This window comes from Eulemur rufifrons, chromosome 30 (genome assembly GCF_041146395.1).
Source record: "Eulemur rufifrons isolate Redbay chromosome 30, OSU_ERuf_1, whole genome shotgun sequence".
Classification (NCBI taxonomy): Eukaryota; Metazoa; Chordata; class Mammalia; order Primates; family Lemuridae; genus Eulemur; species Eulemur rufifrons.
Window position 1 is genome coordinate 131,454,643 of NC_091012.1, and position 15,932 is coordinate 131,470,574.

Below are 15,932 nucleotides of genomic sequence, written 5' to 3' on the forward strand. Positions count from 1 at the left end.
GTGCTAGGATTACAGGCGTGAGCCACCACGCCCGGCCTAAAATTGCTCTTTTAAAGTCCTTTTTTCATGTTGCTTATGATGAGTTTGGAAAAGCTAAATCTTGAGGACAGAATTTCAATAGGATTACAAAACATACCATGATAAATAGCATACCAGAATTTTTCTGATGTATTTTCATGCATAGAATTGAATTGTTAAATTTCTCCATCAAAATAAGGAGATGGTGATAGAATATGGCTTATAAATACATCTTTTGCTAGCTCCTTGAGAAAAATGTGTCCATCTTTGAAAAATAATGTATTGGGAGCAAATTTTTAATTTTTACATTGCCTTTTTATCCTAGGTGAAGTGTTCGTCTTAAATGATGGTGGAGAAGTTGATTTAGATCTTGGAAATTATGAGAGATTTTTGGATATTAATTTGTATAAAGACAACAACATCACCACCGGGAAGATATATCAGCATGTGATCAATAAAGAGAGGCGTGGTGATTACTTGGGGAAAACAGTACAAGGTATTATATTCCACGGACATGATCTGTGCTGAGCACCAGCACACTGCTCAAAAATAGAAGTGAAAATGTCACGGTCCCTGTGTTCTACAACTTCTAATCCTTTTTAGGTCTTTTCATTTTCCTCCGAAATGTCAAGTTCATCCTCCATGTTGCTGATTATATTTTCATCAGTTTCTTTTGTCTTTTTTACTCATGTCATTGTTCTCCTTGGTCTCTCTCTCTCTTTTAGCACTGGTTTGGAAAATCTATGGAGAGTCATTTATTCATCACATTTACCTAATTGGAGTGCAGATTTTTTTTGTTTTTTGTTTTTTGTTTTTGAGATGGAGTCTTGCTCTGTCACTTGGGCTAGAGTACCATGGCGTCATCACAGCTCACAGCAACCTCAAACTCCCGGGCCCAAGCGATTCTGCTGCCTCAGCCTCCCTAGTAGTTGGGACTACAGGCATGTGCCACCACGCCTGGCTAATTTTTCTATTTTTAGTAGAGACAGGGTCTCGCTCTTGCTCAGGATGGTCTCAAACTCCTGAGCTCAAGTGATCTTCCCGCCTCAGCCTCCCAGAGTGCTAGGATTACAGGCGTGAGCCACCGCGCCCAGCCTAGATTTTTTTGTTTTGTCTGTCTTTTATTTAGTGTGTTCTTTTTCTCTGCCCGCCCCCCCCGCCCCCCCCCATACCTTTGCACGGATGATTACTCATCTTTGAAGAAGGTCAGTGTTGGGGAGGGACTGGAGCGGCAGGCAGCATGGTCAGCCGATTCCTGACTCTTCACCAGCCCTTTCCCTGGGTGGTATGATTCTCTTTTGTCTTAGAAGAACACCTGTCCCAGCACCCTATAAAGTCTTATATCCATACATGCCTATATGGCGGGGTAATGGTAATTCCTCCTCCCCTTTAAATAATTTTCAATTTGGAACCAGCTAAGAAGGAGACGTAGGAGTCAGGTGGCGATCAAAACGTTAGCTATGCTACTACTGATACTGGACAGTGTTCTTAGATCTCAGCTGCAACTGTGTTTTCGAATAGTTTCCCCCCAAGTGTAAGTCTTGGGGAGAGCCACCTGAGGGAAAGTGGGCACCTCACACCTGTCACATCCCACCGATAGGGAGAAAGCAAGGACCCCTGAGCTGCCCACGTGGAGGCAGAGCCCAGCAAACCGGGTCTGGGTGGGCATGCGCAGTGGGTGATTCTAAATTCAGTCAGAGCTGCCTTTCTCCTGCCTCAAGGGAGAGCGGGTGGGAGGTGGCGGTGCCCCTTCCTCTCAGCTTCCCAGAGGCCACCGTTACTACTTCATGCATTAAGTTAGGAGGATGTGTTGAGTCCCTCCCTGCCCGCAGGCATGTCCCCTTTTTGTCTCATCAGCAGGTGCAGGCTTGTTTACCACCCAAGGAACCCCTGGGTCTTATGTGCCTGTGGAAATGTACCCTTTTGGCCTCTAAGGGCAACATTAGCAGCCAGGGGCCTGGTCACACCCTGTTGGGGCCCCTGGTCAGCACGCAGGCCTCTGTGCCCTTGGAGTGGACCCTTCCCCACAGGCTGGTGTTACCCTAGACGTGGTGGGCTTGGTGGGGTCACCCTGGCAGCTGCTATGTGGTGGGCTTGGTAGGGTGGCCCTGGTGGCTGCTCTGTGTCCTTCCCCATGGAGTGTAGCATTCAGTTCGCTGGCTGCCCTCCTTACACAGTTTTTAGCTGGCATTATGGGTCTTTCTAGTTTTATCAAAGATGGCATTTCAGCTGTTTCTTTTTCGCTGCGATTGGTGGGTTTCAAGAGAAACAGCCTAACACTTAAATGACTAAACTTAAACATAAATTGCATCAGTACATACTGATTTCAACGAGGGAAGGTCCTAGCATGAGGACTGTAGCTTGCCTAATTTATCAGGTGACTTTCAGGTTATTTGGGAGGTCTAAGTACATTCCTTTGTCCTGAGCATGAAATAAGCATTTGTTAATTATTACTTCTTTCTGCAGTTGTCCCTCACATTACTGATGCGGTCCAGGAGTGGGTTATGAATCAAGCCAAGGTGCCCGTGGATGGTAATAAGGAAGAGCCCCAAATATGCGTTATTGAGGCAAGCATGGAACTTTTCTTTATAAACTTATATCCTGCCGGGTCTTTAAGCATCTCGTACTGGGCTAAGAGGTGGGATTACAGCAGGGAACAATGTAGATGGCTTCTGCCCTTGTGGTCACAAGGCAGTGGGCAAGATTATCATTAAACAGATAATCAAGTGTACTCGTCGGGTGGGCGTGCAGTCATCTTCGTGTGGAGACAGATCAGGCGATCATCAAGTCAACGTTAGAGCCTCCTCTATGCTGGGGCCTGGGATGGCACAGTCTCTGCCCTTGAGGAGCTTGCAGGTGTGTGTGTCCACACATGACAGACTGTCTTCTAGTGCGTGTTGTTCGAAAGTATTTGCAAAGTGCTTTCGACATAGAGAGACCCTGAGTTAGGGAAGTCAGATGCTTGGAGTGATAAGTGAGTATCAGCTGTTTAAAGAAAGGAAGTAGCATTGGAACTTGCCACTTGTTCAATGCTTTCACCTTCTTCCCTTCCTCTTGATGTGCAGAATGAGAATAACATCCATGTCCTCCTCATCTAAACGCCAGTTGACCTAATGGCCAAGCAGGAGAACAGAATAATGAACAACTTGGTTGCTAGAGTCAGGCTGTCTGGGTTCACATATCTGCCATGAGCCCCAGTCCATCTATAGCTCAGTGGTTAAGAGTCTGGAGTCAGACTGCCTGGGTTTGTAGCCCAGCCGGGTCACTTACCAGCTGGGTGACCTTGGACAAGTTTGCTTAACTTCTCCATGCCTCAGTTTCCTCATCTGCTAAGTGGGGATAATGATAATACTTAACTCATTGTTTTAAGGATTAAATAAGTGACTACACCTAGTGCTTAGAATGGTGTCAGAGCTATAGTAAGTCCTTAAAATTATTAGCTAGTGCTAAGATACCTGTATGACTTTTGGGAAATTGTTTCTCACAGCTTTAGTGTGCTTATTTATAATGATATAGCAATAATGTAATATTATAATGATAACAAGATGATAATAACAAGGTTGTTGTGAGGATTAAATGCAATAATATAAAGTACTTGGCAATGTCTGCCATTTAGGAAGTGCTCAATCAATACACGTTAGCTGTTATTATTGTCATCATTATAAGTGTTAGCAGATACATATCATGCTATGTAGAAGATTCATTTTATTAACAGAGTTGTTAAACTTACTGCAAACATACTATGCTATCACATATTAACTACATATTATATTACTGTAATAACAGTATGGTTGAGAAACTTAACATCAATGTATTATATAATGTAGTGTGCCATACAAAATTTTCTCTCCCTTGGTGTTTCCTCCTTCACAATTTACACTGAGGAAAGAAGGGATGCTTCCTTTGTAATTTGTAAACTTGGAGTATAATAAACACAGAATAGTGCACATATAGGTGTATAGCTTGATAATGTTTTGCAAACTAAACATACCTGCATAACTAGGCTTGCTTCCTTTAAAAATATTTCATACCTAATATAGTGAATAGTTCACAAACAGATTGAGGCGATGATGAAGACAAATAATGTAAGAAAAGGGAAAGGCCAGGAGGAATCTGCAGGAAGAACAGCATGCGATATAGCAAAGGAGATGAAAGCTTAGCGCTCAGCTTGACTGCAGTGAAGGAGGCTCACATGGTCACTCTATTGACTGATTTTCAGTTTTTAGGATCAGTCCCCAAGATGCATCTCAGAAGACAGGAAAGCAGATGTAGATGTCGTCAGTTTCAAAAATAGGAATGAAGAGGTGGAGGGGGCGGAGGGGTCCGGAGGGGCAGGAGGAGAAAATTGAGATTAGGATCTGGGGCTGGGGGGACCGGAGAACTGAATCCTCATCTGGCACAACAGGAGATCAACTTGCATTCTGGAGAGGGTGTCTAGAATGGGTAAGTCAAGAAGGAGCTGAGTTGGATGCTATTTGGAAATATGGAGGTAATTAACAGAACAAATCTCCAACAGAGAATGTCAGGCATTTGCCTTGGGGAATCCAGATTTGGAAGAGGGAAGTGGTGGGACAGGGGACTCTTGCTTTTTGTTGTAAACTCTTCTGTACAATTTGATTTTGAACCATATGCTGCATGCATTGTTTTGATTTTTATAAAAGCATTAATGTCAACTTGAAGGTGCCATTTAGCAGTTTCAGTGTCTGTAGTTCAGCCCAAGACTGATTTCATTTGAGCCCACAGAGAGTAGACGTCATCTCACCTTTGGTGTATGCTGGTTATTTGTTATACGGTACCTCGTTGGCCAATATGCTAGCCACTGACCACATGGAACTATCGAGCATGTGACATGTGGCCTGTCCAAACTGATATGTTCTGTGACTTTAAAATACATACCAGGCTTCAAAGCCTTAGTATGAAAAAAAAAATGCAAAATACTCAATGATTTCATTCTGGGGCCTGTGCACCTGACTCTCTTTGTTATCTTTTTACAAAGTATATTGTAGATTCAAACTGTAATAGTTGAAGATTCCACTTGTACAGTGGAATCAAGAATGCTCAATGACATAGCAAATTAAACTGAAGTTTCCACCTAAACAAACAATAAGCAAACATTTTAGGCCTATACCTGGCACATTATTCCTTTTTTTAATGTCTAGGTCTGTGATTTTTAATTTTTGTTTTTTTATTTTTTTAGAGACAGGGTCTTGCTATGCTGCCCAGGCTAGCATTGCACACCTGGGTTCAAGTGATCCTCCTACCTCAGCCTCTCAAGCATCTGGGACTACAAGCATGTACCACCATGCATGGCTTATTTTTTGATTGATTTCTTATTCTGACCTTGAATTGACTCATTCAGTTTTATAACCACTAATTTAGCACTTAATATGTATTATCCCTGATGACAGGTTCTGGGGATGTGAGGACAAATGTGATGTGACTCCTGTTCTCCAGGAGCTCATCAGCTAGAGTTTTAATTTTATGGAAAGAGAGAAACTGTGACAAACAAAACTCCTTCTTCTCCGTATAACCCTGATGCTTTTTGGATACTAGGTCAGGCGTCCTCTTTGGTTCATTTGAAGTTATGTTCAACAGTTGTGTCTGTGCACTATTTAAGTTTTTGAAGGACTGCCAAAGCTGATTTTTAGTTTTAGGCATGTAGGAGTTATTGAAATGTCTTCAAAGCCTTTCTTTTTCTTTCTTTCTTTCTTTTTTTTTTTTTTAAAGAGACAAGGTCTTGCTCTGTTGTCCAGGCTGGAATGCAGTGGCACGGTAATAGCTCACTGCAGTCTTGAACTCCTGGCCTCAAAGAATCCGATCCTCCTGCCTCAGCCTCCTGACTACAGGTGTTCGCCACTACAACAGGCTAATTAAAAAAAAAAATTCTTGTAGAGACAGGGTCTTGCTTTGTTGTCCAGTCTGGTCTCAAACTCCTGGCTTAAGCTATCCTCCCAAAGTGCTGGGATTATAGGTGTGAGCCACCGTGCCTGGCTTCCAAAGCCTTTTTGTGGGTGAAGTCTCAACTTTTCAGACCAGTGGAGCTGACAGGCTTTATTCATACTAGTACAGGCCATCTAAGCATGAACCTGAAATAATTTATGCCTGGCTTAAAGGAATAAAAGTTTTCTTTTATTCACCCCGAAAAGAAGACTCCTTTCATTAAAGGCAAAACCAACTTTGCACATGTCATAAATTTGCTGCTGCTTCAATTTCAGATTTGGATAGATCTTAAAGTATTGTTATGGATTGTATTTTTCCTGTTGTTTGGGAAAACACCTTAGGACTCTTATAGTAATAGTACTGAAAGTTTCAGAACACAGTGATAATAATAATTGTGACCCAGTAATAGGAACTTCCGAATTGGCAGGGAGAATGCAGTACCACTGTCGGCCAGAGGAGGGCAGAAGTGGATAACGTTTAAAGTTGGCCTCCTTTTTGCATTCACTGACTCCTGGAAGACCCGATCAAGAAACACAAGGTGGCCCCAATAAGGTTTAGTTTAAGCCCAGACCTCTTTTTTTCCTTAAAGAAAATAAATATATATTTTTTTCATTAGATTCTGGTGCATTATAGTCAGGGAGCACTTACACCTCCCCACCCCTGGCAAGATCCTGCTTGCATGTGATAGGTTTTTGCTTCTTCGAGTTTCATAACTGAGTTTGCTGTTCTCTTACAGAAAGGTCATCTATTTCTATCTGTTCCATACCCAAGAAGCTTGAGTTTTAATTATGTTTTCATTATCTGAATTAAAGTTAGTAAAGAATAATTTTTTCCCTAGCAACGTGGTCCTGAGACCGCTGAGTTTCGTTCTATTGCAATTATGGTAACAGGTACTAGGACATTGTTACCTAGGGCTTATATTGAATTGAGACCTTTCTGTCCTGTCCTGACCACTAACCTAAAGCCCCAGTGCTGTGTGCAGGGTACTGGGCTTGTGTCCTCACAGGGCTTAGAGCCTGGTGTGGTAGAAAGACAGGAACAAAGACAGAAATGAAATAGTCGCAACTTGTTCCTAGGATGGGCACACACAGGGTGCTGTGAACCAGGGGTAGTGGAATGTAGGTTGCTTTAGGTGGGTGGTCAGGGTCAGCCTTTCCGAGGAGGATGCATCTTTTCCTGGGCTGAAGGATAAATACAGGTCACTGTAGGTTAAGAAGGAAGGCGGGAGAGATGGAGGGGCAGGAGGGGAGAGCGTGGCTCATCTGAGCACCTGAGAGGCCAGTGGGGAGGGACGCCAGACAGATCAGAGACTTCTGCAAGGGCCAGGTCGTGAGGGCCTTTCGTGGGCTGCATTAAGGAGTTTCCATGCTGTAGCGAAGCAGTGAGGCATTGAAGGGTATAAGCGTGGGAGAGACATGTTCTGAATTTTTAAAAGGTCACTCTGCTAGAGAGAGACAAATAGCTTGATGGTAGGACGGGGGAGGGTGGGAGCTGGGAGACATTTAGACTGGAGGGCCTGCAACCTTTTTCTGTAAAGGGCCTGTAAGTATGGTTAGCTCTGTGTGTCAGAGAGTCTCGGTCACAGCCGGTCAATTCTGCCATTGTGGTGTGGAAACAGCCACAATGTAAGTGAATGGGCATAGCCGTGTGCCAATAAAACTTGTAAAAATGGGCACCCGGCCATAGTTTTCCACCCCCTGGGTTAGATTATTACAGTGATACTGGCAAAAGATGACGTTGGAAGGGTGGTAGCCATGGCTATAGAGAGCAGTGGAGAGCGTGGCAAGAGGTTTTGGAGGTACGATCCACTGCACTGGGTTGGGTGAGGATGAGGATGGTTTCTAGCTTGAACTGGTTAGTGGGAAGAGATGCTGTTTGCTGAGATGAGGAAGCACCAAGAGAAATAGGCCCTGGGGTGGGGTGGGGGAACAAGAGTTCAGTTTGGGACTTGTTAAGTTTGAATAATTGTTGAGCCACCCAAGATGTCAAGGACAAGTGGCTTCAAAGCTCAAAGGTGCTGGGAAGAGAGGGCAGAACTAGAATTAGAAGTAGATTTTGGATCCATTCAGGTAGCTGAAGCCAGAGAAGATGGTGGATTCGGGAACTGGGCCCACCGTGATCCCTTCCTCCCCAACATCCAGATCATTCCACTCAGTGCTTACGCTGTACTCTTTTTTTTTTTTTTTTTTTTTTGAGACAGGGTCTGGCTCTATCGCCCAGGCTAGAGTGCCGTGGCTCATCATAGCTCACTGCAGCCTCCAACTCCTGGGCTCAAGCGATCCTCTTGCCTCAGCCTCCCGAGTAGTTGGGACCACAGGTGTGCACCACCATGCCCAGCTAATTTTTTCTCTATATATTTTTAGTTGTCCATATAATTTCTTTCTATTTTTAGTAGAGACAGGGTGTTGCTCCTGCTGAGGCTGGTCTCGAACTCCTGAGCTCAAGTGATCCTCCTGCCTCAGCTTCCCAGAGTGTTAGCATTACAGGTGTGAGCCACTGCACCCAGCATTAAGTTTTACTCTTAATTAATGTTCTTTAACTCTGTCTTGTTTTTCTTGTTAAATTCTGAGCTCCGTGGGAGCAGATCGTCATAAATTCTTCCCAGCACCTCACTTGTAGTGTTGAGCATGTGGCAGATGCTCAAATGCTAGAGAATTAATTTTAAAATTCGTCTAAGTCTCTAAATATGGTGAGGATGAATGAATTAAGGTGAATTTTATCCTTGTCTAAAGTAAAATGTTTAAATAACTTTATTGGAAGCAGATTGTAAGTTATGTTGACATTTATTGAAGGATTACACTGCCAGGAGTATTCATGGGGTTTTTCGTACTGTTTCCGGACGCCAGCATGTTTTAATTATGTTGATTTAATTCTAGTAGTACTAATATGGCAAGACTGCAAATGCTTGCAGGTGTGCGTGTGTGTACATGGAGAGAGAGCGAGAGCTCGAGGGTGAGAAAGAGCGCACGCTCACTATTTCAATCCAGGCAAAGCCAGGTGGCTCTTACCTCTCTCATATTGTCACTAGATTTGAGTTTTACTTTCTAACCGAGACCACTGGTGGAAACTAGCCTGTCTTGCTCCTCTATATTCTGGATCTTTCTATCTGCTTATGAATCCCCTTCTCTTCTTTCTCTCTCTTTTTTTTTTCTGAGACAGAGTTTCACTGTATCGTCCTGGTAGAGTGCAGTGGCATCAGCCTAGCTCACAGCAACCTCAAACTCCTGGGCTCAAGTGATCCTCCTGCCTCAGCCTCCTGAGTAGCTGGGACTGCAGGAACATGGCACGCCGCCTGGCTAATTTTTTCTATTTTTTGTAGAGACAGGGTCTCTCTCTTGCTCAGGCTGGTCTCGAGCTCCCGAGTTCAAGCGATCCTCCTGCCTCAGCCTCCCAGAGTGATAGGATTACAGGCGTGAGCCACCACATCTGGCCCCCTTCTCTTTTTTTTTAAGGTCTCCTTGACCTGGCTTTCTTCTCCCTTCCTGATGCTCGGCCTTGCCCTTTCTTCTTATTTCACTTTATTTACTATTTAATTTACTTTTATTTTACTTTCTAGTTTTCATTTTCTCTTCCCTTTACTGCATCTCCCTCTTAAATGGATCATAATTTTCTTCTGAGTTTTTAACTGCTTTATTGAGGTTTAATTTATATTAACATATTGTAACTTTAACCTGTTTTAAGCGTACAATTCAATGATTTTGAGCATATTTACAAACTTCAGTTCTTATGCTCGGTTTATCACGAGTTTTCCTATTAGTTTGTGAACCGTGGAAGATGTTTGGTCACTTGTGTCCCTGTTTTGTTTTTCATTCCCAGCTGGGAGGCACCATCGGAGACATTGAAGGGATGCCGTTTGTGGAAGCGTTCAGACAATTCCAGTTTAAGGCGAAAAGAGAGAATTTCTGTAATATCCATGTTAGCCTTGTCCCGCAGGTGGGCTTTCCAGATAAGTATGTGGACAGCAGTTTTGATGCATTTTCCTATGATGTTCTCTGTGGCCCATGTTTGAAACTGGGAAGCCATTAATAATGCAGAACAGCTAATGTCCCATGTCCTGATAGGAACCCCTTTCTTTTCAGCCCAGTGCTACTGGAGAACAAAAAACCAAACCCACGCAAAACAGTGTCCGCGCGCTGAGGGGGTTAGGCCTGTCTCCGGATCTGGTGAGTTGAGGGCAATGAATAAGTTCATCCCAAAGGTCACTTGGAACAGGACCTCCATTTCTTAATCAATAACATCATGTAAGTCCTTGGTAGCTCTCGAATGTCTCCTATGACCATGAGCTTTTTGTATCTGGGAGCCAGGAAAGGCTTAGTCCTTTATCCTCAAGTGTTGCTTAAATTGGCCATTTGTTCTTTCCCAGGCACTCGTTTGGTGGGCCACATGGACAGGTGGACAAGTGTGATGTCCTATCATTTTTATATGATTCCTGAACCCTTTAGAGTGAAGGGGGGACCTTGGGCTTTTCCTGTGACCCTGCTAGGATGGGCTATCACTGCTCTTATTTTTAGTCTAAACGGTAATGTGTCCTTATAGCAGGTAATCCCGTCATGGCCAATAGTCTACGTCAGGCGTCGGCAATTAAGGGCCAGCAGGTCAGCTGCCTGTTTTTGTAAATAAAGTATTATTGGCACACTGTCACACCCGTTTGTGTACATGTTGTCTGTAGCTGCTTTCATACTGCACACAGTCGAGGATCAAGACAGTGACTGCATGACCTGGGAACCTATAATTTTCCCATCTGGCCCTTTAGGGAAAAAGTCTGTCAGCCCCTGATCTAGTTCTCTTCTTATAGCTAACGAAGCAACACTTGTGAGCCTTGTTCCCCAGAGGCTTTTTGATGTTTCAAGTTCTTACTGGTAGATTTGTGCTGAATTTGATCATACTCACTTATATTAGTGCTCGGACCGATTTCTATAATAATACAGTGGAATGCCCACAGTGAACATGTGCATACTTGGTAAAGTCTCTTGTAGTAAAAAGAAATGAATATAGTGTCCTGCTGAGAATGAATGGCACCTTGGACAGCCGGGTTCCTGCTTGCTGACCTGTGCATAACTGGCTTTGACAGATTGTCTGCCGAAGTTCAACGCCCATCGAGATGGCAGTGAAGGAGAAGATTTCTATGTTTTGTCACGTGAACCCTGAACAGGTTGGTGCTGCTCTTTAGATTTTCTTGGCTGGCAGACACTTCTGCTGATGCATCTCTTCCATTATCGTATTAATTTTGGGAGCATTTATTCAAGCGTTGGGGCACTCCTATCCAACCATGGCTCCCTAGCCCTTAAGTGAAGAATCTTGACATTCCTGATTCCTTAGGTAGGATGTATGTTTCTTTGCATGATTGCTCCTTAAGTTACAGGCACAAAACCAGGGTGGGCTTTTTAACTCACTGTCAAACCTCTAGAGGGAGAACCATGTAAAGCCTCCCTACGGTCTCAATTCTGTCTTTCATTCGGGGACACTTACTGCTTTCACTCATTTCTCCTTTGTACCTTGTGGCAGCTTAACTCACCCCGAACCACACGAGTTACGTTGACATTCACACTAGCTCTTCTGATTGCAACAGCAGCCTCAGTTCACTTCATTGTTATAGAAACTGTACCATGATTCGAGCTCAGGTCCTCTGTTCTACAGGACTTTCTCCCTGGGTGTTCTGACAGCTAGCGTTTCTCTTTTCTTTCCTTCTCTTATCTCTGTCTCTTGTTTCCAATAAGCCTTGGGTACAAGGGATCAGCATGGGCGATAGTTTAGAAAGAGTAATAGAAATAGCACTCAGGAAAAGGGTGAGGTTTGGTGGAAACCTTTTCTTCAAATTAGCTCTGGGTTCTCTGAAGTCCAAAAACCAGCAAATTGGATTTCTGGGTCTCAGGAGGCAGTCTGATGAAGGGCCCCCTGCCTGATGCTTCAGAGTCAGTGCAAAAGTCTGAAATTATGAAAAAGGTGATGACAGATTTAAGGGACTCTTCTGTATTTCTATTTTGTCATGCCATTTTGTTTTTGTTCAATTGTTTTTGGCACCCTTCCTGTTGGTAAATAGTACTTTGTGTGTGTGTTTAGCAAATATGACTTGCTCAATGTTTCTGAAATAGAAGGAGAACAAAGCTTTTTGAGTTGGATTGCTGAGAGCTCTGGGAACAGAAGATACAGTGTAAACTTTAGACCGTATAGAGTGTATATAACTATAGATTCTGAAGAATGCACTGTCCCATCAGGCCACACATTCGTTTATTAGTCATTTTCTATCACATCGTTTTTTCTGACGTGAGTTAATTCTCTCACTTCTGAGTTCCAGCCTTTTCATGAATCCTGGTTAATTTGCATTTGAAGCTCTTGTCATCTGGATTACTGAGGAGGGGATGGAGAAGGCCAGAGGCTTCTCTTTGGATGTGGCCTATTGTCATGATATTTGAAAAAAATCTCTCTGGCTTGGAGGATAAATGAGTAAATAGCTCTGCATTCCATGACTTCCACTTGTGGGAAGTGTGGCTCTCCGGAGATTTAGTTTTAATGAGTAATTGGGATGGAGGTCCCCCCCCACCCCCATCAGTGACATCTCAGCACTTAGAATTGCGTTGGTGAACACGTAAGTGAGGCACTGTGGTCCGAGTATTAAGTTGGCAATATTCAAACAGGTTAGGAACCCTTGATTTTATAGCTAGGTGTTGGGGCTACTGAACACAGAGTTGGCAGAACATTTTCTGGAATTTCCTTAGGATGTGGCAGATCCTTAAATGGCTGCAAGCAGCCCCTTGGATGTATTAATACTTGACAAGTTGTGAAAAACAACTCCAGCCAGGCACCTCCTGGTATTTAAAGGTGCGCTTCTCCTCCAGCAGGTGTAATTAATTTTATTGTGGTCGATGTGTGCTTGTAAATTTACCCAAATGAAGGGAGCAGGAAACAAGGTTGCAGACAAAAGCAATCACAGTAGCAGCTGTTAGGGTGGAAACCCTAGTAGGTGCTCTCGGTGTAGGGAGAGAAAGATTTCTCATGCAGAGATTAGGATATATAAAAGTAAAACTTATTTTATCTTCTTAGAGGAGAGAAAGAGAGTGAGAGAGTGAAAGCGGGGAGGGAAAGAGAGCAGGGAGATGACATGGCATCCCAAGGAAAGAGAAGGGAGTGCCAGCACAGAGGCCAAGTGGCTTGCTGATTTTAAGGGGGAGGAAGAGGAAAAAAAATAGGATGACTGTCAGTTGATAACAAAAGCTGCTGCAGGATGTCAAAGTCCCAGATTGGTTTCCCTGCCTTTGCCAGGAGAGGTGACTCTGCCCTCCAGATATGGTGGAGGCTGTAGCTTGTTCTCCTGCTGTTTACTCGGAATTTCTTTAGGCTGCAAAACGCAGATTCTCAAAAAAACAATTTTAAAGAGAAAGATTTACATCTCTTTTCCATCTATTCAGCTCTTTTCAGAAGTTGTGCAAAACAGAACTCCTGCAGGGCGCCTGTTAGTGAGAGAATTCATAGGATTGATCTTTAACTGTTACTGCGGAATTGGTGGGATTAGGTATTTTCCTGTTATTTTTGCAAGGTCGCCCCGCTCAGCAGCAACAACAAATGAATGAACAAACAAAATGAATATACACATTGAGAAGCCAAGGTGTATGTAGTCAATGCTACTGCCTTGACTCAGACTTAGAAGATGGTGCCTTGTGTGTTGGATATTGACATGTAAAGCATCTATGTTCGAACACCAATTCTCTGACACCAGGGGATCTTGCCATTGAATTCTGACAGTAACTACTCAGAGGGAGCCTCAGACTCCAGGTTTAAGGGCTCAATCCCTTAGGAGACTGCCTCCCTCTTCAGACACCTGCCACAGCTTTCCATTGTCCCTAAACTACCCATGCTCCTGCTGGCTGACTACAAATCTGGGGCTTCCCACAATCCCCTTGGGTTTGATAGTCCACTAGAGTGACGCACAGAACTCAGAAAAGTGCTATATTTGCAATGACTGTTTTATTTATTTTATTTATTTATTTATTTTTTGAGACAGAGTCTCACTCTGTTGCCCAGGTTAGAGTGAGTGCCGTGGCTTTAGCCTAGCTCACAGCAACCTCAAACTCCTGAGCTCAAGCGATCCTCCTGTCTCAGCCTCCCGAGTAGCTGGGACTACAGGCATGCACCACCATGCCCGGCTAATTTTTTTTCTGTATATATTTTTAGCTGTCCATATAATTTCTTTCTATTTTTAGTAGAGATGGGGTCTCGCTCTTGCTCAGGCTGGTCTCGAACTTCTGAGCTCAAACGATCCGCCCACCTCGGCCTCCCAGAGTGCTAGGATTACAGGCGTGAGCCACCCGCCTGGCCTGCAATGACTGTTTTATAACAAAGGGTGCAATGAACAGCCAGATGAAGAAGATACAGAGGACAAGGTCTAGGAGGGTCCCGAGAACCGGAGATTTTTCTGAGTCAGGGTGCACCATCCTCCTGGAACCTGAATGTATTCACCAATTGAGAAGCTCCCCTGAGCCTCGGTCTCCAGTTTTTATTGGAGTTTTATTATGTAGGCAGGATTGATTGAATCATTGGCCATTTGGTTGAACTCAATCTCCAGCCCCTCTTCCCTCCCTAGAATTCAGGTGGCTTAACATTCCAGCCCTCTTATCACTGGGCTGCCTTTTTTGGTGATCAACCCCATCCTGAAGCTATCTAAGGGCCACCTGGAGTCACACCATTTGCATAACAAAGACACTGCTAGCACTCAGGAAATGCTGAAGATTTTTGAAGCTCTGTGTCAGGAACTGGGGACAAAGACCAGAGATGTATATATGTATTTTTTTTATTATACCATGGTATCCAGGTTCCAGGAGTAGGATAATGATTTCAAAGAGTTTTGTAATTAAATCAAACTAACTATGTATTAATTCTGACTCTTGTTTAGGTTGCTGGGTTTTCTTCTTTGTTTTTTTTTTTCTTTTTTTTTAGTCAGTGTAAATAAACTGCCAGTCTCTCTTGAGTTTCGTCTCATTCTTGTGGCATATTTGAGATGTTTGAGTCAATCCGTCTAACTAAGTATGGTGTTTTATCATCATTGAATAGGTCATATGTATCCATGATGTTTCTTCCACGTACCGAGTGCCTGTGCTTTTGGAGGAACAAGGCATTGTTAAATATTTTAAAGAGAGATTGGACCTGCCCATTGGTGATTCTGCAAGTAATTTGCTTTTCAAGTGGAGAAATATGGCTGACAGGTATGTGAAAGGAATTACTTATGTAATTTTTAAGAATTCTTGGGTTTGAGGGTAGGACTAAGACCTGCTTTAAAGAGTAAGCATGTCTTCTTTGGCATTCTGTATGTGTATGTTTTGGTCTGGACATGTCTAAAGATGTAGCACACTGTTATGATGTTTTACTGTATTCTTTGAAGATTTCTAGAGCCTTTGATTTTGTTGTACTTAAGCCAAAATGAATTGAAGGAATTCAGATTCTGGAAGGAATTTTTTAAAATCTGGAAGGATTTTGATTTATTAGTTTATTTCTTAGTTTCTGAATATTTTGAACAGTTTTAAATATTTTTTTTTTTTTTTTTGAGATAGAGTCTCACTCTGTTCCCCAGGCTAGAGTGCCGTGGCATCAGCCTAGCTCACAGCAACCTCAAACTCCTGAGCTCAAGAAATCCTCCTGCCTCAGCCTCCCAAGTAGCTGGGACTACAGGCATGCGCCACCATGCCCGGCTAATTTTTTTCTATATATGTTTTTAGTTGTCCAGATAATTTCTTTCTATTTTTAGTAGAGACGGGGTCTCGCTCTTGCTCAGGCTGGTGTGGAACTCCTGACCTTGAGCGATCCTCCTGTCTCGGCCTCCCAGAATGCTAGGATTATAGGCGACAGCCACCGCACCGGGCTTCACTTAAAGTTTTTAAAAAATGCTTCAGCCTTTCTGGGACAAATACAGTTGGTATAAATTGCAGTTTCTAAAGTTAGTTTCTCTAATGAGTGATGATACAATTAATCCCCTGCCCTCCATG

General features: G+C 43.3%; 1 protein-coding gene across 5 annotated transcripts in view; it reads left to right on the forward strand.

Moving 5' to 3' along the window:
- The window catches only part of CTPS2 (CTP synthase 2), a 97,738-nt gene that overhangs the window by 11,378 nt on the left and 70,428 nt on the right, over nt 1-15,932 (forward strand). For all 5 annotated transcript variants that reach the window (XM_069462866.1, XM_069462867.1, XM_069462868.1 and 2 more), the window contains 6 exons: nt 344-514; nt 2,485-2,585; nt 9,775-9,891; nt 10,038-10,121; nt 11,030-11,110; nt 15,004-15,155. In XM_069462866.1, coding sequence (XP_069318967.1) covers nt 344-514; nt 2,485-2,585; nt 9,775-9,891; nt 10,038-10,121; nt 11,030-11,110; nt 15,004-15,155 — 706 coding nt within the window. The remainder of the gene's footprint in view (nt 1-343; nt 515-2,484; nt 2,586-9,774; nt 9,892-10,037; nt 10,122-11,029; nt 11,111-15,003; nt 15,156-15,932) is intronic.